The sequence below is a fragment of the Camelina sativa genome, chromosome 20, assembly GCF_000633955.1.
Source record: "Camelina sativa cultivar DH55 chromosome 20, Cs, whole genome shotgun sequence".
NCBI lineage: Eukaryota > Viridiplantae > Streptophyta > Magnoliopsida > Brassicales > Brassicaceae > Camelina > Camelina sativa.
In genome coordinates this window covers 4,948,297-4,971,973 of record NC_025704.1, presented here as the reverse complement: position 1 = coordinate 4,971,973, position 23,677 = coordinate 4,948,297, and the positions used below count along the sequence as shown (strand labels likewise).

Sequence of the window (23,677 nt, the reverse complement as noted above, 5' to 3'; positions counted from 1 at the left end):
AGAGCAAAGTTGATTTTGTTTTTTGAGGGGGAAACTAAGAAATGTTTTATTTGAAAAGTTGGGACTTTCTTTGCATTCTACGATGGCTACATATTCCATACTGAGAAAGTTTTCGAACAAGAAAAGCTAAATAGAGACTAGGAAACCCAAAAAAACTACAATTACAGAGAACACCATCAACAGAGATATTAAAATCCTCTGTTTCTTGACTGGTTCCGATCATAGTGTTGCCCTGAGCCGCCGTTTTGATTATCCCACCAACCATCTTGAGGCGGTCTAACCATCTCAGGTCTGAATCCAGGGGGTGGAGGCGGCGGTGGTGGAAGCTGGTGGTTAGGGACATGTGGCTGCCATTCAGGTATGTCGTCCTCGTCATCATCATCATTGATGCTTGCAGAATTTCCATACTTGTGTATAAGCTTTCTTACTTGATCCAAAGACTTAGGCTGAGCCGGTAATGGCTGAGGAGAAGAAACTGGCACAACCGAGGAATTAAAGTTAAATTCGGGTAAATCATCATCTTCTCTCGGAGCTACAGGACCAAATCCAGGCGGCAAATCATCATCATCGGTAGCAGCAGCATGTTTCACAGCTTCACGTCCATAACCATGATGATGATTCCTCATTGATGAAAATACAGGAGGTTTCTCTGTGACATTGACTCTCTGCTTCTTGTTTACAGGAAAAACAGAGGTTTTAGAACCAGAAGAAGAAGAAGAATACTGACGCCTTGAACCGGAAGCGGGCTTGGGAACGACGGCTCGTCTCCACACAACAACTCCAACCAATCCCGTATCCAAAGACTTGACCTCATCGAGCTGATCTTGAGAGATGACTTTGTTTAGCAAATCTAGAGACTCTCCGCGTGTTGGACAAAGGTAAAGCTCCACTCCTGAGGCTGGCTCTGCGTATCCAACTCTCTGATCAGCAACGTAGGAATTGATAACCTTAAAACAAAAGAAGAATAAAAAAGGTGAGACGTTTAAAAGAGATGGTTCTGTTTTCTAAATGTGTTGGTGGTACAGGAGAATAAAAGAAATAGATTTGTTTTCTTTACCTCAAAAAGGCTGCCACGCTGGCTCTCAGAAATGCCGTCTGTACAAGCCAAGTACATTACCTGCAATGCGAGAAAGAAAAAAAAAATTAAGTAACCCTATTAAAGCAAACAAAATACCTCAGTCATTTTACCCAAAAAAATATAACTTTAGGTTTCTCTTGCTTCATGTATGTGATAGGAGTGTATGCTTTTAGGTTTGGGTGTGAAAAAAAAAAGTCAACTTTTATGAAAATTTAAACGAATATGTTTGCGTATGGGGTCGAAAGATTCTTTGTAATATTTCCCGAAGTATTCTATATGTCCCCCACACACATACACAGTAACATAAAACAACTGATTTGGCATCCTTTTTTTGGATGAATTTAATACAAAGTTTGACCCAATCCATAGTTGGTTCTCTGCATAAAACGTGTCACATTCCTGTGACGCGTACATGTGAAGTTTTTAACTGTAATCTCTTTGCTTTCTGGATTCCATGAAGAGAAGACAGAAGAGTTTTGAGATGAGACAAAGTGATTATATATACGACACGTAAAAGGGTTACTTCTACTATTGTATGAAGCAAGATATTATTCAATGTCATGCTACTACAGTGATAACAAAAGAAAGCTTTATATACCATTAGGGCACGGGTTCGAGACTTGGGAAGCTCTTGAATAAACTTCCCAAACCCACTCAGCCTAACTCTACCCTTAACTTCCACCATCGCCGGCCACTCGCTCGTCTCTGCTTTCTCACCACTGCCATAGAAAAACCCAGTCAGAGAATGCTTATTTCATTACTCACTTTCAACTTTTTTTTTTGGTTAAACCAATGAAAGCATATATATATCAGCAGAAAACAATGTCATGACTGTACTAAAATTCAAGTTGAGGAAAATCTAAATAAAATTTACAAATTGGATTAAGTAAGAATATCCAGGGTGGTTTTGCACAGATTTCTGGAACTACCAAGGTAAACTGAGACATTAAACCTACGGATGGCCTATAGAGCATCCCCTACTCTAACAAGAATACTTGACCCCCTTAATCACCTGATGCATAGCTTGCTGATGATTCAATTAATCTAGCAAATATATTTATTAAAGCTTTACTCAAATACCATTCAAGTTGAATCAGAAAAGAGATTGATCGCTAACACAATTCCAATTCAAGCAACAGTTTACTAGTACTTGAAATAAAGACTATTGGTATAGAGAAGAATTTTTCTATGCCCAAAGAAACAGTAACACAAAAATCATATAATAGTGAATAAATTAGGTAAGGTGATAAGAACTTACCTTTTGAAAATGCCAGTGACAGGGACTACGGAAGACATACTCAGTTGCAGTATTCCATCCCATGCTCTTTCTTCCTTAACATCACTAAGTGCAGAAGTTTTCTCAAGTCTAGAGACATCGTCATCAACTTTGACACTGACATCAGACTTTGGGGACCCTTCATCAACCTTTTCAGGCTTTGGTTCAGGCAAACTTTTATCACTTAATTCCTTGGGAGATTTTGAGTCTGACCTAGCTTCGGAATCACTTTTCTCAGACAGAGAGACCTGTAAATCAGAATTCCCATGCGGACTTTCAAATGGTGGCTCAGAGTCTAGGGATTCCATGAACTCATCAAGCGATACAATTGGAGGAAGAAACTCCACGTCCTTCAATTCATCATCTATCCCCAAACCTTGCATGGGATCGATCTCTTCAGTTGAGGAAAGGGTTGTGTGTGCTTTCTCACTATCAGCTTTTGCTGGCTCATCTTTGAGAGTTGTTTTAATAGATTTGGCTTTGGGTCGTCGTTTGCTACGTGACATGATGCCACCAGAGACATCTACCGTGCCACGTTCAACTGGGTCAATTTCAACCTGGAATTCACCCTTATGTGTTTTCCTCACCAGACTTCTGACATCAATATCTGTATCCCGCAGGACAACCATTTCTGCCATCTCTTCAGCTTTGGCTTGACGCCACTGAGAAAGTTCTTTGGAAGCCAATTCTTCGGCTGTCATAGAACACAACCTCTCAGCAGAGATATCTTCAGACATAACTCTTTCTCTTAGCTCAGGATTGTTCTTATCCTTCAAATTGAATAAGAGGGACCTTCCCCTCTCTCTGTACTTTTTGTTCACACCTCCAAATAGCTTATACAGTTCCATTTCAATTTTAGACGCCAAAAGTTTTGGATCCTGAAAAGACTTTACACCACCGGTTCCAAAATCCTTTGTCTCGCCAAGATCTGAAACATGTTCCAGAACCCATGAGAGTTCATTACCATGTAAAAGGTCATCGTTTGGAAAAATAATATCTGTAAAAGGAACATCATCCCGAGGGAAAACCTCGTCATATTGAGACTTAAGTCCATCAGATTGAATAACATCTTCCATCCTGATGTCGACAGGAATCGGAATCTCACTGTCCTTGTGCACAGAGCTTTCAACGCCAGTGGGCAATTCTGAGATGACGGTCCCTTCTCCTATAGGGGCACTGACGCTAGCAGGTGAAGCAGGCTTAAAACTTTGAGTATTCTCCTGGGTGGTCACCGCAGGATTATCTTCGGTCTTTACATTCTCCTTCCCGTTTGGGAATTCATCATGTTGATGAACCAAGGCCAACGCAGATGCTAACGACTCCCTCAGTTTAGACCTCACAGACTCATTAACTTCATCCGTCGCTTTCACCGACCCTCGAGGTGGGATAGACTGTTTCTTGTTCACAACAGGCTTTGCAGATTTCTGGAGAGGGGGTGGATCCGTTTGCATCACTTTCTTGCCATGCATCAGGGAATGTAGTGTCTTTTGAGAAAGCATGTTAGTCGGAATATGAAGAATCCCATTGCTTGCTGGAGATAGTTGCTGTAACCACGGTCTATACTGCTTGTTTGGTGCCTCTGATGCAGAACCACCAAGAATAGTCGTCTCAGGTGGTGACTTCCGCTTTCCTGCTAGCTGCTGCATCGACCCATTTAACTCTGCCATCTCCATCGAAGTTCGTTTTCTTTAAAAGTTTTCAGATGACTTGAACATTCACCTCAACAGCTGCGAGGTAAAACAAACAGAGTCAAAATTACAGAAACAATTCCTCTTCTAGTTAGATATCTCAATTAGACAACCGAATCAACTAAATCTGAGAATCAAGCCGTGAAAATCGAAATCGAAAGGGATGATGACGAAACGTGAAAATTCGCCAGAAACTTATATATGGCGATGAGCTAAAACACAGATTACAAGGATGAAGAAGACCGAATCGACAATTGAGTTCAACTAGATGTATCGAAACAAAGAACCAATAGACCCAAAAAAAACACGATTCAACCCTAACCATACATTGACGCATCTCGAGGATAAAGGCGGACACAGATACATACCTGAATATAAGTTCGAGCAATCTTATCGCCTCGTATCTACCGGAGCTTGTAGATGGAGAGAGAGATTCAGCGGAACGCAATAGAGAAGAAGAAACCCTAGGGGGAAGGGAGATGAACCAATCCGGATGAGCGTTTTGTGATGATTCTGAAGCTCCTCTCCCCTCTTCTTTGCTTTGTGATAAAAAAGGAAAACTGTGTGTTCGACGTGGATTCCACATTATTGGGCTATTGGGCTTATTCCCAAGTTTACTGGATAATCATGAAAAAGCCTTTTTGTCCTTTCTTTTTTCTATCGACTATGAAAAAAGGCTAATTACATTTCTAACCTTCAGCTTTACTGTATTAAAGCATCAAGTGTCCCTGAGATCGAATGTTACAACAAACTACAAAGATATGAGTTTTCACGAATTCCATACATTTTGTCAATTTTGATGATCGTATCGCGCTATCAAAATAGTCAAAAACGTTCGTAAACGCACAAGTTTTCAACCATATAAATGCAACCACTCTGCTTCCACACTCATAGCTTGAACAAACCAAAACATTAGTCTTGGTATTCAATCTGGTTTTCTTGATAGGTTTTAACTTTTACTAGCTAGTTCGATCACTGCTTGGCCTAGTAACATGATTCTCAAACCAGTTCAGTTTGAAAGTGATTTGAAAGAGTTGATCCGAACATGTACGAATTGGTAGTACACAATAAAAGTTTAGAAGGCAGATTCTTATCCTCATTCCTCTGTATCACATATATAACGGTATTACACTTTTTATTCTCATAATCATCCCATCTCCTTAAAACAACCCAAATATAGTAGAAAAGACAACATTTCTTCAGCCTTCTCATACAAGAAAATAGATATAAGCAAGACTTTTTTGCCTTCTATAAAACCCTACACACCACAACACCACCCTTTCACTATTACTCATCTCATTTCAAAAGCTCTATAGATTAAGAAATTTATATAAAAAACCCACACTGCTTATAATAAATACTAAGAACCTTTAGAATAAAACAATGACCATCTTATGGCTTACGAACGCTGAGGAGCTTAACATCGTCGATCACGGGTCCACAAAGTGACGAGAAATCATCGCTTCTCATCGCGTAAAACGTGCTGTAAAACATAATCCTTGTCCGGTTCGAAACCGCCACGAACCGCATAGAAGCGCGTTTGAACCCTCCCTTCCCTCGCGACTCGTACGGAACCTTTAAAGTGTCTCTTCCCGCAAACGCCTCGACTACCATCGATCCTTGGCAAGCGTTGTTAGCATCTCCAACCGCAAACGAAAGCACGTAAGTCTTTCCCACAATGGTTCTAGCCACCTGAGCGATTGCGCTTTCTTTTCCCGCTACCAGCTCTACGGCTCGACGGCCTTGCGGGACAGAGAAGTGCTCGACATCGACATATTTGACGGCTTTGAGGGACTCGATCATCCAAGCGGGTAAAGGAGAGTGGTCATCTTCTATGTAGGGAGGAATCAGAACGCCGGTTGTTGCGTTTGGGAGTATATAGGGACCTTCTTCAAATCCTCCGTTTTTCAATATGTTCTCTGTTTCAATTTAATAGCAAAAACCATATCCATTAATCACCCGTAACACATGTCACATCATGTAACCAATTTATTAAAAAACACATGTTCTAAGTGCTAACTCAAGATGACTATAACTGCAAGTGGACATATAAACAGAATCCAACCATGTCTAACCAAACCAAAAATTTACTTAAGTATTTATTTTGAATATAATGATATAGTTGATGAATTAAAAATGACTAATTATTTATTTCAGACATAAGACATGTACAGTACTTGTAAACATGACAAGGCATAATAATATAATAGACATAAACAAACTCGATATGGTTCATATAATAAATAAGATACTTACTATTGGTGGGTCGAGGAGGGTATAGAGCTTTGATTGCTACACCATCAATGAGTGGTCCACAAGCAGGATCTTCTTCCTCACCAGGGTTATGAATCACGATCTCGGCCACGTTACTCTCGGCCTGAAACGCCCAAGCGTAGAGATCCCATCCACTGCTACTGTACACCGTTTGTATAGGAATAACTCCAGAGTCAGGTGCCACGGATATGTTGAGCCGTTCGTCTTGAGCACAAGTCCTAGCAGCGCTGAACGTGAGCGAGTAATACATTCCTTTAGTCACGTTAAGTCTTTGTTTGATCGATGCCTCGTTGCCTAGCCGGACTGCGAATTTTCCAGCTGGGACAACGAGAAGCATGTCACCTTGCTTTTGACCGGATTTAATGTATTCGACGAAGCCTGAAAGCTCCCAGCTTGGAATTGCGTTCTTGTTTATCACTCGCGTTCCTTTCATGTCCGATGGTTTTGGTCCTAGCTCAAAGTCGCCGTTTGGTAACATCCCTGAGTTTGAAATTACAAAAACGCCCTCAGTACAATTAAGAACACAATTTTGATTTACCGCTCATGTTATTTATTGTGCTATATACATAGTATTTTCTGCAGGGGGTAGGTTTAAAGTTGGATGTGTCTTAAAAGAGAAAAGAGAATTCGTAAATGGACCATCTTATGTCATTGATTGAAAATGTCAAGAGTGATTGTGTCAGAAATGGGTATAAAGGTAAATTAGACTCTTAACCGACTTACAAAATCAATATAATCGATATAATAAAAGAACACAATGGTCCAGAGTCCGACCAATTTGTTTGTTGTTGTTATTGAGCGAGATAAGGAATGAAGTTCTACGTTCGTAAACTACGATCAACTTGTAAGCTTCATACATCTTTTCAAATTAAGGTTCAAACTAGCTAGCTAGGGTGCAAAACATTACTCTAGGACCACTACACAACCAAACTATTTTTGTTGAATTGAACTGTTTCTTTAGAGACTTTGGATAGAAAAAACAGAAATTTAGCTTTTAAAGAAATATGTCACAAAAAAATACAATCACATATACTAAAACGTGGTAAGGTATATATATATGTCTATGTAGTGATTACCGTCAGTGAAGCAGAGGACGGAAGTGATGGTGGCGATGAGAAGAACGAAGAGAAACGAGAGGCTGCCTCTTCCCATCATCGTGAACGACCAAAGTAAGTAAAAAGACTTAGATAGATAGATAGAGAGATGTTAATAAAATTTTATGGGGAAGTTAGGACAGGAGCCAGCGATAGCTTATATGGATTCCCAATTTGGAAAACACCTACAGATTTAGCTACAATTTACGGGTTTATGCCACTGATGTGATTCGCGTATCCACGTGGGGCCGTGACTCACTCTTTTGGTGTTTAGCTGAGACTGAGATTTATCTCAGAAGGTTACTCAAGAGTCAAGAGGGTTATTTTCGGAAACTCCTTTTAGTTTTTCAATGTTTTTGTCTGCCGTCAGATTATTAATCCTTAAACAACAACAAATTATAAGCTAGTTAGTACTCACGCTGCCGACTTACATATTCTCACACTTTTGTACATACCAAATTATATATGTTTATAATATAATGGAAACGCAGGCACGATAATGCCATCATTTGCGAGTGAGTTGGCAAAGGTCGTAGACAAAATAAATCATTAGACAGCTTTCGCATGTCATTTGTGTTAGTTTAAAGAGTATTAACAAAAGATTATGTTTTGATTCATATCCCTTCCACATGGTCAATCTTTCAGCACATATATGCCAACAACTCATGGAGATATTTGATATCATATTCCATTTTCTGTCTTCACATCTACGCAATATACAATTTGATATGCTAATTAAAAAAAACTGCTTCGAACCAGCCTTGATAAATTTCCAAGTGAAATGTAAATTATAGTGAATAGGCTTGTTTGGTCATTTAGTTTATTTGGTGGAGATACAATGGATATGCTATGCGGTGGAGTTGCTACGACTAAAGCTGTTGGATATCTCACTTTTCTAAGATTTGCATGTAAATACTAATACTCGATTTTATTTAATTTTATTGACAACATTTGAGACTTATTGTCGTTACTATTGCTTTTTGTTTTCTTTTATCTTTCAACTTTACTATTGTTTTTTATTTAAATTCAGTTGTGGCGACTGGTCGTCAGGCCATTGTTCGGCTAAAATATGGGCGTAAGATAAAAAACTCTTCAATGTCGGTCGGAATGTGGCCTTTCCATCTTGTTCTCATATTTTCGTACAAGGTTTTTTTTTTCTTTCCAATAATCGCTTTCGTTCTTTATGATTTGAATTTAAGTTAAAAAAAATTTACCTAAAATAATGTTAACATACAGTATATTTTTCTTTTTCTCGACATTATGCTTGATAGATCATGTAACATAAATCACGGCGATTTCAATTGTAATCAATACAATATTTGTACAGGCTCTGTATTTTATTAGATTAATAATGGTAGCTAAAATTTTTCAGAAGTTTTTTTTTTGCTTCATTTATTCACAAAACGAAGCAGAATTGAACATAACCATTTGAAAAACAGTGTTCAAGAAAGCGCTAAACGGTATCTGGGCGGTGACCCAACGCCTAACGCTTAGAACGTCTAATCAGGGCCTAGACGATTTTTAGGCGGTTTAGGCATTTACAACATGAAACATTATATATATAAAATTATGTAAAAATATATATTAAAAAAATAAAAAATATCTAAATTATAAATAAAAGTAAAAAAATACATTTATTTAAGTTATATTAACAACATATAAACATTTATAATTACATATACATATATAAAACTTAATAATTTAAATATACGTAGTTAAATATCAAAAATAAATATTAATATTAAATTAATATAATTTTAAGCGGTTCAGACGGTCATCTAGACGTCTGCTGAGCGCCTAGACGGCACTTAGGCGGCTGCTTAGACCGCTTTTTTGAACACTAAAAAAATCAAAGCATACAAATGCTTTACGAGTTTTAAAGATCAAGATTTCTCTATTATTATTATGATCGTGAAACTAATATACATATTTTATTTTTCTTACTTGAGAAAAACCTTAATTTTATCTAGGAAAATTGTTTGATAGGTTAAAAATGGATTCAAACTCACAATTGGTTGGGTTCAAACTGATATATATTTAATATTTTGGTCTAAATTAGAACAATTTTAAAATTTGATTGGTGTCAATTGCACCCATAACACTCTATGTGCCTCCGCCACTTACAGGTGACCATAATAATACAAAAAAAAAAGGAAACGATATATCTCCAAGATTTGTTAATGCATATATGAAAAATGAATCTGATGAGCAATGAGAATAGAGACAAGAAAGGGTAAATGAGAGAAGAAGAGGAACGTGGGTGGGGGCCCATTTTGAAAAGGAGCCGGCAGAGATGAGAGAAACAGAGCGCTAAAGCCACCTTCGTGCCACTGTCTCTCACCCTTCTCTTATAAGCACAAACACTACTTTTACTATCTTACGGCCCCTATGACCCGACTCCCACCACCTATGTTCACTTATAACCAAACAGACACCATTTATGGATCATCTTTATACACATAAGTATATGGATATAGTTTATTTTTTAGTCAACCAACATGTATAAAGTCCAGGGTAAGAGTATTAGATCTAAGTAGAATTACTTTCATAAGTTTTTGTTTCTAAACGTATTGAGTTATTATGACTTACATTAAAATTACCCCTTTCGAATTTACAACATCATGTATCGTATATTATATGGTTTTGGAGATGCAGGTGTGCATTAAGCCATAAAGAAGGTTACGAGTGTGTGGCATGTGATTGTGGTCGAGAGTCTTCTGCTTATTTCCGGTTGCGGCTAACGTCCCACTTGACTCTGTCAGTTGACGTCAAACTTCTCAGGCACTGACGGTGGAAACTCTGTATCTTCCATCCATATTTAACGGTGGCTTAAACGGTTCTCATTGTCATGTGGTGGCCTTCCCATGAAAATCCAAAACCACGCTCGTCATGCCCCAATTTTTTGAACCACGTGACAACAAACAACACACAACGAGCCTCATACAGTCTCTTAACAAATCCAAGATTATAAGATAGAAAATTCAGAAAACTAATCATATGACAAATGAAACAAGAAAAAAATCAATTAAATATATCGTATCGACAACTTTACTGATCACTTTATTTATATAGACTAAAATTTTTTCATATAGACGAATTTACTCATAGACGAGTTGATAGATTAATTACTCAAAGAGTCAAAGGGTTGGAACTTCACTTGAAGTTGAAACTGTGATATATGGTCAGCTATTACTTTCAAGAATTTTACTACATGCATGTTACTTACACAAATTTTAGGATGTTGATTATCCATTGCATCATCTCATGAAGTATCAGAATCATATATCTTTTAAAACCCTCATATCTATATTCTAAAAAAAAATTATGTTATCACACTATCAAACTACTAATTAACAATATTAGCTGGGTAACTTAAAAAGCATTTATAGAAGACAAGGAGGATAAGCTCATCAATTTTTAGGACCCTCGTGTGAAGCTGACTCACATGGAAATGCCATCACTCCTTCATGCCTATCCTTTATTAGAAACACTTCTCCACATTGATCTCATATATAAATTGCAAAATTAATGTAAATAACCATTATAATATATATAATCTTCTTGTTGTGGGTATCTTTTGTGTTTAAATGATGTAAGCTTGAGAAATATTTAAATTGCTTACTAACTCATATATATGCAGAGAAATAAAAATTGAGAGATACAAATGGGAAGAAAGTCTTATAGAAATCAAGTGTAATTTTATAGAGTAAGATGTGAGCTTAAATCTGATTTGGCCAGATTTCAAAAACTTCATATCAGATTTCTGGCAAGACTTAGGGGGATTATTGGTTTGAGAGTTAAATAGATTTTTTTTTTAAATCTAATAACACTAAATTTATCAAGATTGTAGATAATTTTTTACAAATCCACAACTAATAACACCAAATTTTAAGAGAGTTTTAAAAAGTCTTGATTGAATAACAACATATTTTACATAACTTTTAAAGAAATTTGTTTATATATTGTTAGCTAACGGTTACATTTGCATTTACTTTAGAGAAATACCCTAAAATAGCATTAAAACAAGTTTTTCTTTTTTGACAACAGAGTACAAACTTGTTCATTAAAACAAGTTTTATGAATAGTTATAGCACACAGTTCATAAATTTCCAAAATAGCACTATTTAACGCATTACCATATTTAAAATTAAGTTTTAGTTTTTTCTTTAGGTTTGCGTTCTTAATTTCACATTTATGGTATAGTTTTGAGGAGGTAGAATTTAGTATTTTAAATTCAGTATTTAATTTTGAAAAATAATTTTTGAAATATAGTGTTATTTTTGGAATTTTAGAGATGTTGTGCTATTTTTGAGAATCTTACTTTAGTTTATTGTGTATAAATTACTTTATTTTGTATACAAATTCAAATAGTTGACAAAAAAAAAATTCAAATAGAGATATATATTTATGTCTAACCAGGGAATTTGATTTTGACTTGGTTATGTTACGTTTCCTATATTATTATGGGAAATTATTTAGGTAGGTAAATATTTTGCTATGTAACTTCCTATTTTCTAATAGCTAGTTCCTATTTCTTATTGGACAATGAAAGCAGAATGAAGAATTCCTTTTTCTATAACTCCCTATTATATTTTGTTTTGGATATATATATATATATACAATTTATACACATTCATTTATTCATTCATAAATTTTCAAAACACTTCATAAATTTCTAAAATAACACTATTTAATGCATTACAGTATTTAAAATTAATTTAGGTTAGAGTTCTCAATTTCACATTTATAGTATAGTTTTGAGGGGTATAATTTAGTATATTGAATTTAATGCTATTTTTAGAATTTTAAAGATGTTGTGCTATTTTTGAGAATCTTCCTTTACTTTATTGTGTATAAATTACTTTATTTTGTATACAAATTCAAATAGAGATATATATTTATGTCTAACCAGGAAATTGTTTAGATAGACACATATTTGTCTAACCAGGAAATTATTTAGATAGACACATATCTATCTACCTATGATATTTTGTTTTGGATATATATACAATTATTCACATTCATTCGTTCATTCATATCTGTTTTTTTCTTTTCTACTAATTGTTGGATTTTCTTAACTTTCTTTTGTTTCTTGACTTTGTGACAAAGTCACAACAGAGACATGGCTCAACATAACGCGAACCAAAACGTCGACACGAGATACACCAAGATATACGTGGGAGGTTTGCCTTGGAAAACAAGAAACGAAGGTTTGAGAGACTACTTCCAACAGTTTGGAGAAATTATCCATGTTAATGTGGTTTGCGATAGAGAAACAGGACGATCACAGGGCTATGGTTTTGTCACGTTTAGAGATGCTGAATCTGCAACGAGGGCTTGCCAGAATCCAAAACCTATTATAGATGGACGAGAGGCCAAGTGCAATTTTGCTTATATTGGTGCTAGGGTTAACAATAACAAAAATGACCAACAACTACAATTAGCTACCTATGTACCTAACTGGGACCAGTTTGCACCGCAATATTATGCCTACAATCCTTATGGTTATTGGATACACCATGAACCTTACTACTTGTACCAACCGGGCTTTTGAGTTTTGACTTATGTGAGCCATCTCTTTCGTTGTTGTCTGATTCACTACTTGTTCTATTTGCTAAAATTCAACCTGTTTAACCCCCCTGCATGACTGTATAGTTAATTTTAATTATAACCTTTTTGTTTTCTTCATTGCATCTCCTCTGTATATTATAAAATTGTTGACCCGAGTCTGATCGAATTTTAATTTTTCTCCAAATTTGCCTTCTAAACATATATATTACTCACACTGATCAAATTGTAAATACTGTGGATATATTCTTTTCTTCCTTTTAATGTGAAGTTGACTTTTCAAAATGTTGAAATCTGAGAGAGTCCAACCTTTTCTGAAGATATTCGTTCACACTTAAAATCATTCTCAACCTCATAAAAAGAAAAAAAACTCCACAAGATCAGTTAACATCTTGAAATCAAAATCTACGAACTGATCATCTTCATCCTCAATGGGAAACTGTCTAAAGCCTCTCAAAGAACAACCTCCTCCTCCTCCTTCAATTTCTCCCAAGCCTCTCATCATTAATCCTGGTACATCTCTGTTTTCAAATGCACTTTTTTACTTTTGTTTACACACAAAATCTAAATACGTTAGTTATATATACAAAAAGTGGAGTCAGAAAAGGAGAGTTTGAGAGAGTTCAGCTTTGCGAAATTGAGCAAGGCAACAAAGAAATTCAAAGAATACGGGGGGTGTATTCAAATTGACATTTTAAGTGATTTGTGTGAAATTTACAAATTTCATGTTATTCAATCATGGATTTTAAAAAGTCTATTAAAATCCACTGTTATTGAACTGATGATTTAAAAATCTACTTTAAAATCTATTAAAATCTCTTGTTATTGAACTGATGATTTAAAAATCTACTTTAAAATCCACTGTTATTCAAAACAGTTTTGTGGATTAGGAATTTAATAATTTTTAGGATTCTGGAGGATTCTAGAGGATTTGTTTAGTTAAAAATACAGAAATCCAAATCTCATGGTTTTAGGTGGGATTTGAAAGAATTTTACAGAAAATCATATGAACTTCCCTAAAATCTATCAAAATTCTAAATTTACTAAATCCCATCAAATTCTCCAAAATCATGGTTTGAATACATGTATGTAGAGAGTAACGATGGTGGTGGTTTTAGAACAATCTACCAAGGCTACATTAATGAGACAACCTTTGCTCCATCAAGAACTGGAATCGCTGTTTCCGTCATGGAATGTTATCAAGATGATACTCGGGATATACAAGACTGGAAGGTAAACCAAAATTTTTCTGTCCATTTTTACACTTAACTACTATTTATATCTTCTTGTCTATATTTACGTATGGGCACAAACCCCATTTGAGTTGTAGGAAGAAGTGAAGTCACTTGGAAGTATTTCTCATCCTAATTTAGCCAAACTTTTAGGTTACTGTTGTGAAGAAAACAGATCATTCTTAGTTTTCGAATACTTCCACAAGGGAAGTTTGGACCGTCACATTTTCGGAAGTTAAGATCTCTTCTAAATCAATGGCTCCATATATAGTTCTAAAAAACAGTTATAATCGATTTTGGTTTTACATACAGTTTCATGTTTTCTCAACAGAAGAAGGAGAAGCATTGCTGTGGGAAATACGCGTTAAGATAGCCATTGGAGCAGCTCAAAGTATTGCGTTTCTACATTCGGTCAAGAACACCGCGCTATATCGAGAACTCAGAATGTATAACATTTTGCTTGACGAGGTAAATGACTTTAGACTACTCCTCGTCCTGTTCTTATTGTTTTTATATAATCTTACATTAATAATGAAACTTGAACTTTTGGACTTCATCAGCACTACAACACAAAGTTGTTCTATCTTGTATCAAATAAACTATGTTTGTTAGAAGACAGTATCACGACTGCATTCATAGGAAGAACTGAATATGTAGCTCCTGAATATGTAATCTCAGGTACACCCAAAATCTTAAGTTTTGTTTTACAATAACTCTAGTTAATATTTCGTTGTTGGATATGTTTAAGATAATTTGTGTAATACACACGTAGGTCATTTGGGAATGAAGAGTGATGTGTATACATTTGGTGTTATCTTGTTTGAGATTTTAACTGGTTTGAAAGCTTCAGATGGTAAAAAGAATAAGAACCTGCAAAGCTTACATGTCTGGACTAAACCTTTCTTGTCCGATCAAAGTAAAATGCGGGGAATAATCGATCTTCGACTTGGGAACGATTATCCTGTGAATGCAGCGACACAGATGGGAAAACTCATCAAAAGATGCATCAAGCTGGACACTAGCAAACGACCATCGATGCAACAAGTCTTGGATAGGTTGAGTGATATAGCAGAGATCAAAGATTAATAATCCGTAGAGGTAAAATGAGATTTGAAGTTGAACAAGTTTGGACCGCCAATTGTAATAACGTAGTGGTTTATTCATAGGACAAAAAAAAACAAAACTGGAGCCTATATATGACATTTCTGAAACAGTAAGTGTTTGAACCCAAGAACTCCAACATCTATTAATCTTAACACTTCTTATATCTAATTTAAAAACATAAACTGAAGATACAAACTGAAAATTTAAAATGTGGTAATAAAACAATGCAAACATAAATAAAAGTTTAAAACAATGCTAGCTAAACGTATTACAGTGTTACACACACTGATCAAATAGTCAATTGTACTGTGGTTTTTCCTGTTTTTTCTTTTTCTTGTAATGTGAAGTTGACTTTTCAAAGGATTGAAATCAATCGAGTATTTTATTCTAACTAGGATCTGTGTCGCGCTACGCCGCGGGAATATTTTTTCTACAGTTTTATTTTAATTATTTTGAGGATAATTTTTGTATCGTGTTGACTCTCACTATATACTTTAATTATATCTCCTCGTTGTAGCTTTCCCACGGCGTTCATATTCTTACCTCTCATTATCTTTCTATTGCCAGAGATAATCATTCTGTGAAGCCGTGTAGTTTATCGTATCTCTTTCCAGATTCAAAATGCGTCTCCGAAAAAATAAAAAGCAACATCGTCATTTTGGCTGATTACTTTGTTATCTCCATTGAACATCCAATATTCCAATATTTTCTACTGTCTCCGTTAGCTAACGTATTTTAAAGTAGAAAATGAAAAGTGATGTGGAGGGAAATGAACAACAAACTTCACCGTAGTTCTCGTAATTAATCACAAACAAAGATCGAATACTGGATGTTCTCACAATTTTTTGGTTTGCTGAGTAATTGAAGGACAACAATTTCTTCACCTATTTTATCTTTCTACGATTTGGGCTATTTACTTAACTTTTAATTATGAGTATAATTAGATTCCTATGTAATTGTATTTTGCTATTAGCCTGTTAGGCTTGAGCCATTATTCAAAAATAGAGCAAATTAACTAAAAATAGTGACATGGAGAGATGAATATTATTGGATATCAAAGTTGATCTGTATTAATTTTTATAATTTGATTGGCTACCTGTTTTAACTAAGGTGTCAGTTCCAGAATTCTCTAAAATGCCGAAGTGTCAACACGGGAGAGAAACACATCCTACTTTTAGAATCATTCAAAGTAGTATTTTAAAAAAAGTTGTGATAATTTGAATAACAAGAGATTTAAAGTTGGATTTATAAACTATTAATTGAATAACAAGAGATTCTAAATTATTTTAAAGGACTTTCTATAAATCTTAATTGAATAACATAGGATTTCGTGAGATTTTTTAAAATTCTCAATTGAATAACAATGAATTTTAAGAATACTTTAAAATCCTTTAAAATGTTAAGTTCAATACCCTCTTATTGTATTGATTATTGTTTGGTTGAAAAAAATAAACTTAAATTAGGATTAAAACAAATAAAATCCTACAAGGATAGTTAAGTTCAATACTCCCCCTTAAATGCTTTAAATATCAAATCATGAATCATTGATGATTTGTGTCTATAATTCTATATACACACATTCATTTTTTCAACTTTTAGAAAATAAAATAATAATAATAGCTACTAAAATAAAATTTTAAATAACGTATCTATGTTCAATACTCCCTCTTAAATGTTGTGTATAAAATTTTAATTAACGACAAGTGTTTAATTTCTGCTCCTTCTAAACTCTGTATTTTTTAAGCCAAGTCCCCTCTCTGTCTCCTTGTCAGCGTTAAAACTCAAAAGAAGCATCTCTCTCTCTCTCTCGATTCTCTCACGTAAGTTCTAAGGTTTCGTCGATTCTTTGTTTCCGGCATAAAATTTTCGAACTTGATTTCTGTAGTCTTTTGTTCGTTTCTTCGCCAAAACTCTGCTTTCTTCAGGTAATCTCTCTCATTCTATAACATATCCTGCACAACCTAATCAACTATTCCAAAAATTTCTTCAGTAGATATAAGTTAGAACTTGGATTTTGATAGCTCACTCATGTGTTGCTTGCTTCTTTAAATTGTATATGAGTATGATGTAAAAGCTCTGTGTTACAGGCCACTTACTAAGACGGATACCCATAAAATATGGATAGATCATCATCTGTTCCAGTCGAAAATGTTGATTGGATCAGTAAACTCCCCGATGATTTATTGCTCATGATCGTATCAAGACTGTCCACAGAAGAAGCGGTAAGGACGAGCGTTGTGTCCAAACGATGGGAACATGTGTGGAAGCACATGTCTCATCTAGTTTTGGACATGCCAAAGAAGTTTACCGATTCTAACATTACCCTCGATGTTTCGAATCGTGTTGCTACACTGATGACCAAGGTTCCCTTCTCTCAAATTCTCTTCTTCTTCTTCTTCCTTCCTTTTTGTCCATGTGTTTTAAATCATTTTTTTTCTGTTTCTCAAGATTATTAACAATCACCGTGGACATCTAGAGAGCTGCGTAATCGAGTACGATTACACAAACGGGATGCTGAATACTTGGATTCAATCGCTCACCGGTGTGAGGCATGTTGAAGGTTGATGAGAGAAGAACACCTCAGTGTATAGGAAATAATATATTCTCTCATAAGAATAATGTTACAATATACAAACATATATATAGAAATGTGATTTAACCTACTTTCCTAACTAGTGAGATCCTATAGAATATTTACAAATCATTCATATGATTATGATATATTTACATATCTTGTAGATATCCTCTTATACGCCCCCTCAATCTCAAGGGGATTAATGAGAAATCACGGAATTAGCTTCTTGAGATTGATTTGGATTATTAGGCATAGGCATAGATCTGATGCGGTGCAGATGAAGGTGTGATGGAAGTCATGATTGGTGATGAATCTGCCGATTGACTTTTTTTTCTTTTTTTTCTTTTTTTTTTTTGGTTTTTTTTTTAAATGAGAAAAGCAGTATTTTTATAAAAAAAAATAATTGAAACAAATAAAATTTCAAAAAAGCATCCATGGATTGAAACGGGAAAATAAGATGGGTTTTTTTTTTTTTTGTTAATTTAAAGAAGCACTATGGCTTGATCCAGAGGCTCATAAAAACTTTGAATGACGAAAACGATTTTTTTTTTTTAATATAAAACAGAAAATTGAAAGATAAAAGGAGGAATAAGAAGAAGCATAATAGCTTAGATTCAGAGGTCTAAGATGGTAGACTTGAATAAAAAGAAGCTTGATAGCTTGATCAAGAGATTCATGATGAACTTGAATTGAGGAAGCACTTAGCTTAACAGAAAATAAAAAGAACGAGTTTGATTGTTAGATCAAAACTCAGGGAGCAAACCTGCTCTGATACCATGTTGAAGGTTGATGAGAGTTTAGGAATGGAAGAATTGTATATTGACTCTCTTAAGAATAATGTTACAATATACAAACATATATATAGGAATGTGATTTAACCTACTTTCCTAACTAGTGAGATCCTATAGAATATTTACAAATCATTCATATGATTATGATATATTTACATATCTTGTAGATATCCTCTTATATCCTCTTATAAGGCAGACCAAACATCTCACACTTAGACATTGTTTTGGACTAGAGAAGTGGCCAATGTGTCCCGACTTCCCACAAGACTCATTCTCATTTTCAAGCCTCACATCACTCTCGCTATCGTCATACATATTCAGAACCTCGCATTCCTTCAACAACTGCCAAAATCTCATGACCCTCAAACTCTCATGTACGTACGCCCCTGATGTTGGACTCTATAACAGAATTCTTGCATCTTGCCCTTCCCTGGAGGTGCTTGTACTAGGCATCGGTTGCACCAAAAAGGGTGGTCCTTTGAAGATTGACAACAAAAAATTAAAGTTCTTGAAAGTTTCATCACATTGCATTGGGATTGATGGCATTAAAGTGTCTTCACCTTGTTTGCATATCCTCGTTATCGTTGATAGTCTCTCATCATGTAGGAGATATAACTCTGACCTCACGTCTCCTCTACTCCAGTTTAATAGAAACTTGGCAAGGCTAAGCTTGCCTCACGTCAGCTACAACATATCACAGGTATATATATATATATTGTTACATGCATCCCTCTGTGTAGTCAATAATGTATTTTAGAAAATATACGTACAGAAGGAACTAATGGTGTGTGATGTACATGATTAAGGAGGAAAATTGCAAAGGGCATGAAGAATATGTGGTAAACTCATGTAGTTCGTTCTTGAGAGGATGGCTTGCACTCATGTCAGTGAGTGTAGATTTAATGAATCCAAGAGAAGTTGCGAGGTTAAGACAAGTCTTACTTGTATGCACTGTTCCCATTATTGAGCTTGAGCTAATATTTAAGGTATGTTACATTCATTCTTCTGAGTCATGACTAGCAAGTATTAATCTTTTTTTTTTAAAAAAAATTAGAGATATAGTATAATTAATATAAATTGAGTTGGTATATGGAGAATAACAATGCTCCCAGGGAAGAAGTCGGTAAGGACAAGTTGTGGAGTGAGAATATCAAAGAGCCGTTCCCAAATGCTAAATTTCGCGTGGATTCTTTGTGGATGTAGAACTTCAGCGGTTCAGAGGAAGAGTTCGCTTTCGTGTCTTGTTTGATTAGGCAAAGGACTGTGAAAAAAAATATGATGATCAAGACAACGTCGTTTCCTGATAGAAAGAAATTGGAGATAGAAACGGCTGTGGCTAAGCTACAAGCACTAAAAGCGAAAGATCAGTGGGCGCTTAGCATCAAATGTTTCTGATGGTAGACCTTTTTGGTTCCCCCATCTTTCCAAACTCTTTCTTTTATTTCTTTTAATGTGAAGTTGACTTTTCAAAACGTTGAAATCTGAGAGAGTCCAACCTTTTCTGAAGATATTCGTTCACACTTAAAATCAGTAAACATCTTGAAATCAAAATCTACGAACTGATCATCTTCATCCTCAATGGGAAACTGTCTAAAGCCTCTCAAAGAACAACCTCCTCCTCCTCCTCCTTCAATATCTCCCAAGCCTCTCATCATTAGCCCTGGTACATCTCTGTTTTCAAATGCACTTTTTTACTTTTGTTTACACACAAAATCTAAATACGTTCGTTATATATACAAAAAGTGGAGTCAGAAAAGGAGAATTTGAGAGAGTTCAGCTTTGCGAAATTGAGCAATGCAACTAAGAAATTCAGACAATACAAGATCATAAAAGGTAATGATAATGGCTGCTGTATTCGAACATTCTACCATGGCTACATCAATGAGACAACCTTTGCTCCATCAAAAACTGGAATCGCTGTTTCTGTCATGGAATGTTATCAGGATAGTTCGCAGACTCTACAAGACTGGAAGGTAACTTAACTCTGTCCATTTTACTGTATATCTTTTCTTTTTGGTCTTAATTTATGTATTGTATGCATCTGATGAGCACAGAAACAATTGAGATGCAGGAAGAAGTGAAGTATCTTGGACGTCTTTCTCATCCCAATTTAGTCAAACTTTTAGGTTATTGTTGTCAAGATAACAAATCATTCTTAGTTTTCGAATACTTGCATAAAGGAAGTTTGGACAGTCACATATTCGGAAGTTAAGATCTCTTCTAATCAATGGGTCCATTTCTAACAATCAGTATACTCGAATTTTGCTTTACATACAGTTTCATGTTTTATCTGAACAGAAGAAGAACAAGAAGCATTGCCGTGGGAAATACGCGTTAAGATAGCCATTGGAGCAGCTCAAAGTATTGCATTTCTACATTCGGTCAACAACAGCTCACTATATAGAGAACTCAGAATGTATAACATTTTGCTTGACGAGGTAAATGACTTTATACCATTCTTTTCTTGCTTCTTATTGTTTATAATCTTACAATAATAACTTTCGGACTTCATGATCAGCACTTCAACACAAAATTGTTCCATCTTGGATCAAAGAGGGTAGGTTTGTTAGAAGGAACTGCATTCATAGGAAGAACTGTATATATAGCTCCTGAATATATAATCTCAGGTACACCAAAATCGGATTACAAAAAACTCTGATTAATATTTCGCGGTTTGATGTTTAAGACAATTGTCTAATGTATACATAGGTCATTTGGGAACGAAGAGTGATGTGTATACATTTGGTGTGATCTTGTTTGAGATTTTAACTGGTTTGAAAGCTTCAGACTGTAAACATAATGAGAACATGCAAAGCTTACATGTCTGGACTAAACCATTCTTGTCCGATCAAAGTAAAATGCGGGAAATAATCGATCCCCGACTTGGGAACGATTATCCTGTGAATGCAGCAACACAGATGGGAAAACTCATCAAAAGATGCATCAAGCTGGACACAAGCAAACGACCATCTATGCAACAAGTCTTGGATAGGTTGAATGATATAGCAGAGATCAAAGATTAATAATAATGCGTAGAGGTAATGAGATTTGAAGTTGGACAAGTTTGGCCTCAGTGGTTTATTTATGGATTAATCTGATTGTGTATCTGAATTTTTATAGCAAATTTGAAAATTTTAGACAACTAAACTGAACTGGACTAAAATCTGACTATATTGTGTATCACAACTAAAATCTCCCTCTATGTCTCATCAACTTAACAAAACTTACCAAACTGGACTTGACTCTCTCTTCTTCTATATTTGAGTCTGAGAAAAAATTTGCCACAAACGTGGCTTATATGGATACAGGCATACCCAACCTTGCCTTGTATGCCACGTTCTTTGTTTGGCCTGAGTGAGTAATTGAAATTTTCAAAGGGTTGATTTCTGAGGCCAGTCTAAACCTTTTTTTCTTTCTTATAGCTTCTTTCATTTATTTCAAACTCTTATTAAACCCTATGAGACCGAACTTGTGAATTACAGTCCAATTTTGAGAGCCAAAGAGAATAAGAGATTGAGAAACAACAAGCATTTGAAGCCTTTGATCGTCAACAATGGGAAACATTGTAACGCCTTTCAAACAACAACAACCTTCTTCATTTGCTTACCAGCCTCTCACCGACCCTCTACTTTCAGGTACATGCAACTCTGTTTTTTAAATGCACGTTTACTATTGTTTACATGTAATGTTTTTAAAAAAATGCGTGGCTCAAATTTATGTATGTATATGGAAAAGTGGAGGCACAAAACGAGAATATGAGAGTCTTCAGATTTACGGATTTGAAGAAATTAACCAAGAATTTCAGACAAGACAGGGTAGTAGAATGTGAAAATGGCTCTGTTCGAAAATTCTACAAGGGATACATCGATGAAACCACATTTGCTCCATCAAGAACTGAAACAGGAATCGCTGTTTCTGTCATGAAATTGGGATGTGATAGGTCATGCTCTCTACAGGAATGGATGGTACGCAAAAAAGCCTGTCTCTCTTTCATTGTATTATGTCTTGTCTACTTATCTGATGGGGGACAAAAAACCTATGAGTACTTGCAGGAAATAGTGAGGTCTCTAGAACACATTTCTCATCCTAGTTTGGTCAAGCTTTTGGGTTACTGTTGTGAAGATAACAAATCACTCTTCTTGGTTTTCGAATACTCGCACAGAGTAAGCTTGGACCGTTACATTTTCGGAAGTTAAGATCTCTTCCCAATTATAACAATCTGTATATATAGATAATATCTGCATTACATATAGAGTTTCATGTTTCCCTCAACAGAAGAAGAAGAAGCATTGACATGGGAAATACGGGTTAAGATAGCCATTGGAACAGCTAAAGCTCTTGTCTTTCTCCACTCGATCAACAACAACCCGCTAAATCGAGAACTTAGAATGCATAACATTATGCTTGACGAGGTTGTATATATATATGGTTTTATTTTCATTAATTCTTCTTTCTTTATGTTTAATGATCTTAGAAAATTAATATATGAGTTTGGATGTCATCAGCAATACAATGTTAAATTGTTTTATGTTGATTCAAACAAACAACATCGTTTGGTAGACGAAGGTCACACTGCGGGAAGATTTAAATGTCCACCTCCTGAATATTCGTCAGGTGTGCACCAATATCTGTTTTACAAACTTCTGATATTAATCCTTCATTGTTCAATGTTGTTAAGACAAGTGTGTACTGTGTAGTAACGCATGCAGGTCGTTTGGGAAAGGAGTCCGATGTTTACGTCTTTGGTATGATATTGCTTGAGCTTTAAACTGGTTCGACATACAAAAAGATATTCCAGTACAAGAAACGCTTAGGTGTCTGCACTACGTCTCTCTTGCCCCATAATTATAAGGTTGCGGAAATAATTGATCCCCGGCTTGGGAACAATTATCCAGTGGATGCGGCGACACAGATGGGTACACTCATCAACAGATGCACCGAGCAGGATACCAAGAAACGACCATTGATGCAACAAGTTTTGGATAGTTTGAATGATA

General features: G+C 35.4%; 6 protein-coding genes and 1 pseudogene across 10 annotated transcripts; 5 read left to right on the top strand and 2 right to left on the bottom strand.

Moving 5' to 3' along the window:
* LOC104769373 lies at positions 30–4,573 on the bottom strand. 2 transcript variants are annotated; one of them, XM_010493571.2, is made up of 5 exons: positions 4,411–4,573; positions 2,337–4,081; positions 1,677–1,797; positions 1,058–1,117; positions 30–947 (listed from the first exon to the last, which is right to left on the bottom strand). In XM_010493571.2, the coding sequence occupies exons 2-5, from the start codon at positions 4,025–4,027 to the stop codon at positions 189–191; spliced, it is 2,631 nt and encodes an 876-aa protein (XP_010491873.1). In that variant the 5' UTR covers positions 4,028–4,081; positions 4,411–4,573; the 3' UTR covers positions 30–188. The 2 variants fall into 2 exon arrangements, with proteins under 2 accessions (XP_010491873.1, XP_019098050.1); XM_019242505.1 differs by lacking the exons at positions 30–947; positions 1,058–1,117 and adding an exon at positions 1,385–1,523.
* On the bottom strand, positions 5,115–7,547 carry LOC104769372. The gene is made up of 3 exons (XM_010493570.2): positions 7,393–7,547; positions 6,299–6,796; positions 5,115–5,961 (listed from the first exon to the last, which is right to left on the bottom strand). Exons 1-3 carry the CDS (start codon positions 7,469–7,471, stop codon positions 5,435–5,437), a joined length of 1,104 nt encoding a protein of 367 aa, XP_010491872.1. The 5' UTR covers positions 7,472–7,547; the 3' UTR covers positions 5,115–5,434.
* On the top strand, positions 8,249–12,971 carry LOC104772211 (UBP1-associated protein 2B). The gene is given in 4 exon segments (XM_019241769.1): positions 8,249–8,318; positions 8,441–8,507; positions 12,520–12,853; positions 12,855–12,971. Coding segments are annotated over 4 exon segments (588 nt in total).
* LOC104769364 (putative inactive serine/threonine-protein kinase At5g11400) lies at positions 13,302–22,242 on the top strand. Of its 2 annotated transcripts, XM_010493561.2 has the most exons (8): positions 13,302–13,367; positions 20,217–20,343; positions 20,424–20,653; positions 20,752–20,887; positions 20,979–21,118; positions 21,199–21,307; positions 21,390–21,718; positions 22,163–22,242. In XM_010493561.2, exons 2-7 carry the CDS (start codon positions 20,259–20,261, stop codon positions 21,701–21,703), a joined length of 1,014 nt encoding a protein of 337 aa, XP_010491863.1. In that variant the 5' UTR covers positions 13,302–13,367; positions 20,217–20,258; the 3' UTR covers positions 21,704–21,718; positions 22,163–22,242. The 2 variants fall into 2 exon arrangements, with proteins under 2 accessions (XP_010491863.1, XP_019097798.1); XM_019242253.1 differs by lacking the exon at positions 22,163–22,242 and having other exon boundaries at positions 21,390–21,785.
* Positions 13,367–15,444, top strand: LOC104769362 (putative inactive serine/threonine-protein kinase At5g11400). Of its 3 annotated transcripts, XM_019242254.1 has the most exons (7): positions 13,367–13,491; positions 13,572–13,676; positions 14,072–14,211; positions 14,309–14,444; positions 14,542–14,678; positions 14,771–14,888; positions 14,983–15,444. In XM_019242254.1, the coding sequence occupies exons 1-7, from the start codon at positions 13,410–13,412 to the stop codon at positions 15,294–15,296; spliced, it is 1,032 nt and encodes a 343-aa protein (XP_019097799.1). In that variant the 5' UTR covers positions 13,367–13,409; the 3' UTR covers positions 15,297–15,444. The 3 variants fall into 3 exon arrangements, with proteins under 3 accessions (XP_019097799.1, XP_010491861.1, XP_010491862.1); XM_010493559.2 differs by lacking the exon at positions 13,572–13,676; XM_010493560.1 differs by lacking the exon at positions 13,572–13,676 and having other exon boundaries at positions 13,412–13,491; positions 14,145–14,211.
* On the top strand, positions 16,955–20,104 carry LOC104769363 (annotated as a pseudogene).
* Positions 22,207–23,677, top strand: LOC104769365 (putative inactive serine/threonine-protein kinase At5g11400). Its single transcript, XM_019242255.1, has 5 exons — positions 22,207–22,315; positions 22,416–22,645; positions 22,733–23,092; positions 23,186–23,294; positions 23,378–23,677. Exons 1-3 carry the CDS (start codon positions 22,234–22,236, stop codon positions 22,874–22,876), a joined length of 456 nt encoding a protein of 151 aa, XP_019097800.1. The 5' UTR covers positions 22,207–22,233; the 3' UTR covers positions 22,877–23,092; positions 23,186–23,294; positions 23,378–23,677.

Excerpts from the sequence above, each read along its gene's own strand:
- LOC104769373 (XM_010493571.2), bottom strand. The coding sequence starts at position 4,027 with ATGGAGATGGCAGAGTTAAATGGGTCGATGCAGCAGCTAGCAGGAAAG. Across the intron at positions 1,798-2,336 it reads GTCACTGGCATTTTCAAAAG|TGGTGAGAAAGCAGAGACGA; the intron begins GTAAGTTCTTAT and ends TTTCTATGGCAG. Across the intron at positions 1,118-1,676 it reads CTCGAACCCGTGCCCTAATG|GTAATGTACTTGGCTTGTAC; the intron begins GTATATAAAGCT and ends CTCGCATTGCAG.
- LOC104769372 (XM_010493570.2), bottom strand. The coding sequence starts at position 7,471 with ATGATGGGAAGAGGCAGCCTCTCGTTTCTCTTCGTTCTTCTCATCGCC. Across the intron at positions 6,797-7,392 it reads CGTCCTCTGCTTCACTGACG|GGATGTTACCAAACGGCGAC; the intron begins GTAATCACTACA and ends TTTCAAACTCAG. Across the intron at positions 5,962-6,298 it reads CCCTCCTCGACCCACCAATA|AGAACATATTGAAAAACGGA; the intron begins GTAAGTATCTTA and ends AAATTGAAACAG.
- LOC104769362 (XM_019242254.1), top strand. The coding sequence starts at position 13,410 with ATGGGAAACTGTCTAAAGCCTCTCAAAGAACAACCTCCTCCTCCTCCT. Across the intron at positions 14,212-14,308 it reads GGGATATACAAGACTGGAAG|GAAGAAGTGAAGTCACTTGG; the intron begins GTAAACCAAAAT and ends TTTGAGTTGTAG. Across the intron at positions 14,889-14,982 it reads TCCTGAATATGTAATCTCAG|GTCATTTGGGAATGAAGAGT; the intron begins GTACACCCAAAA and ends ATACACACGTAG.
- LOC104769364 (XM_010493561.2), top strand. The coding sequence starts at position 20,259 with ATGGGAAACTGTCTAAAGCCTCTCAAAGAACAACCTCCTCCTCCTCCT. Across the intron at positions 20,654-20,751 it reads AGACTCTACAAGACTGGAAG|GAAGAAGTGAAGTATCTTGG; the intron begins GTAACTTAACTC and ends ATTGAGATGCAG. Across the intron at positions 20,888-20,978 it reads GGACAGTCACATATTCGGAA|AAGAAGAACAAGAAGCATTG; the intron begins GTTAAGATCTCT and ends TTATCTGAACAG.
- LOC104769365 (XM_019242255.1), top strand. The coding sequence starts at position 22,234 with ATGGGAAACATTGTAACGCCTTTCAAACAACAACAACCTTCTTCATTT. Across the intron at positions 22,316-22,415 it reads CACCGACCCTCTACTTTCAG|TGGAGGCACAAAACGAGAAT; the intron begins GTACATGCAACT and ends TATATGGAAAAG. Across the intron at positions 22,646-22,732 it reads GCTCTCTACAGGAATGGATG|GAAATAGTGAGGTCTCTAGA; the intron begins GTACGCAAAAAA and ends GAGTACTTGCAG.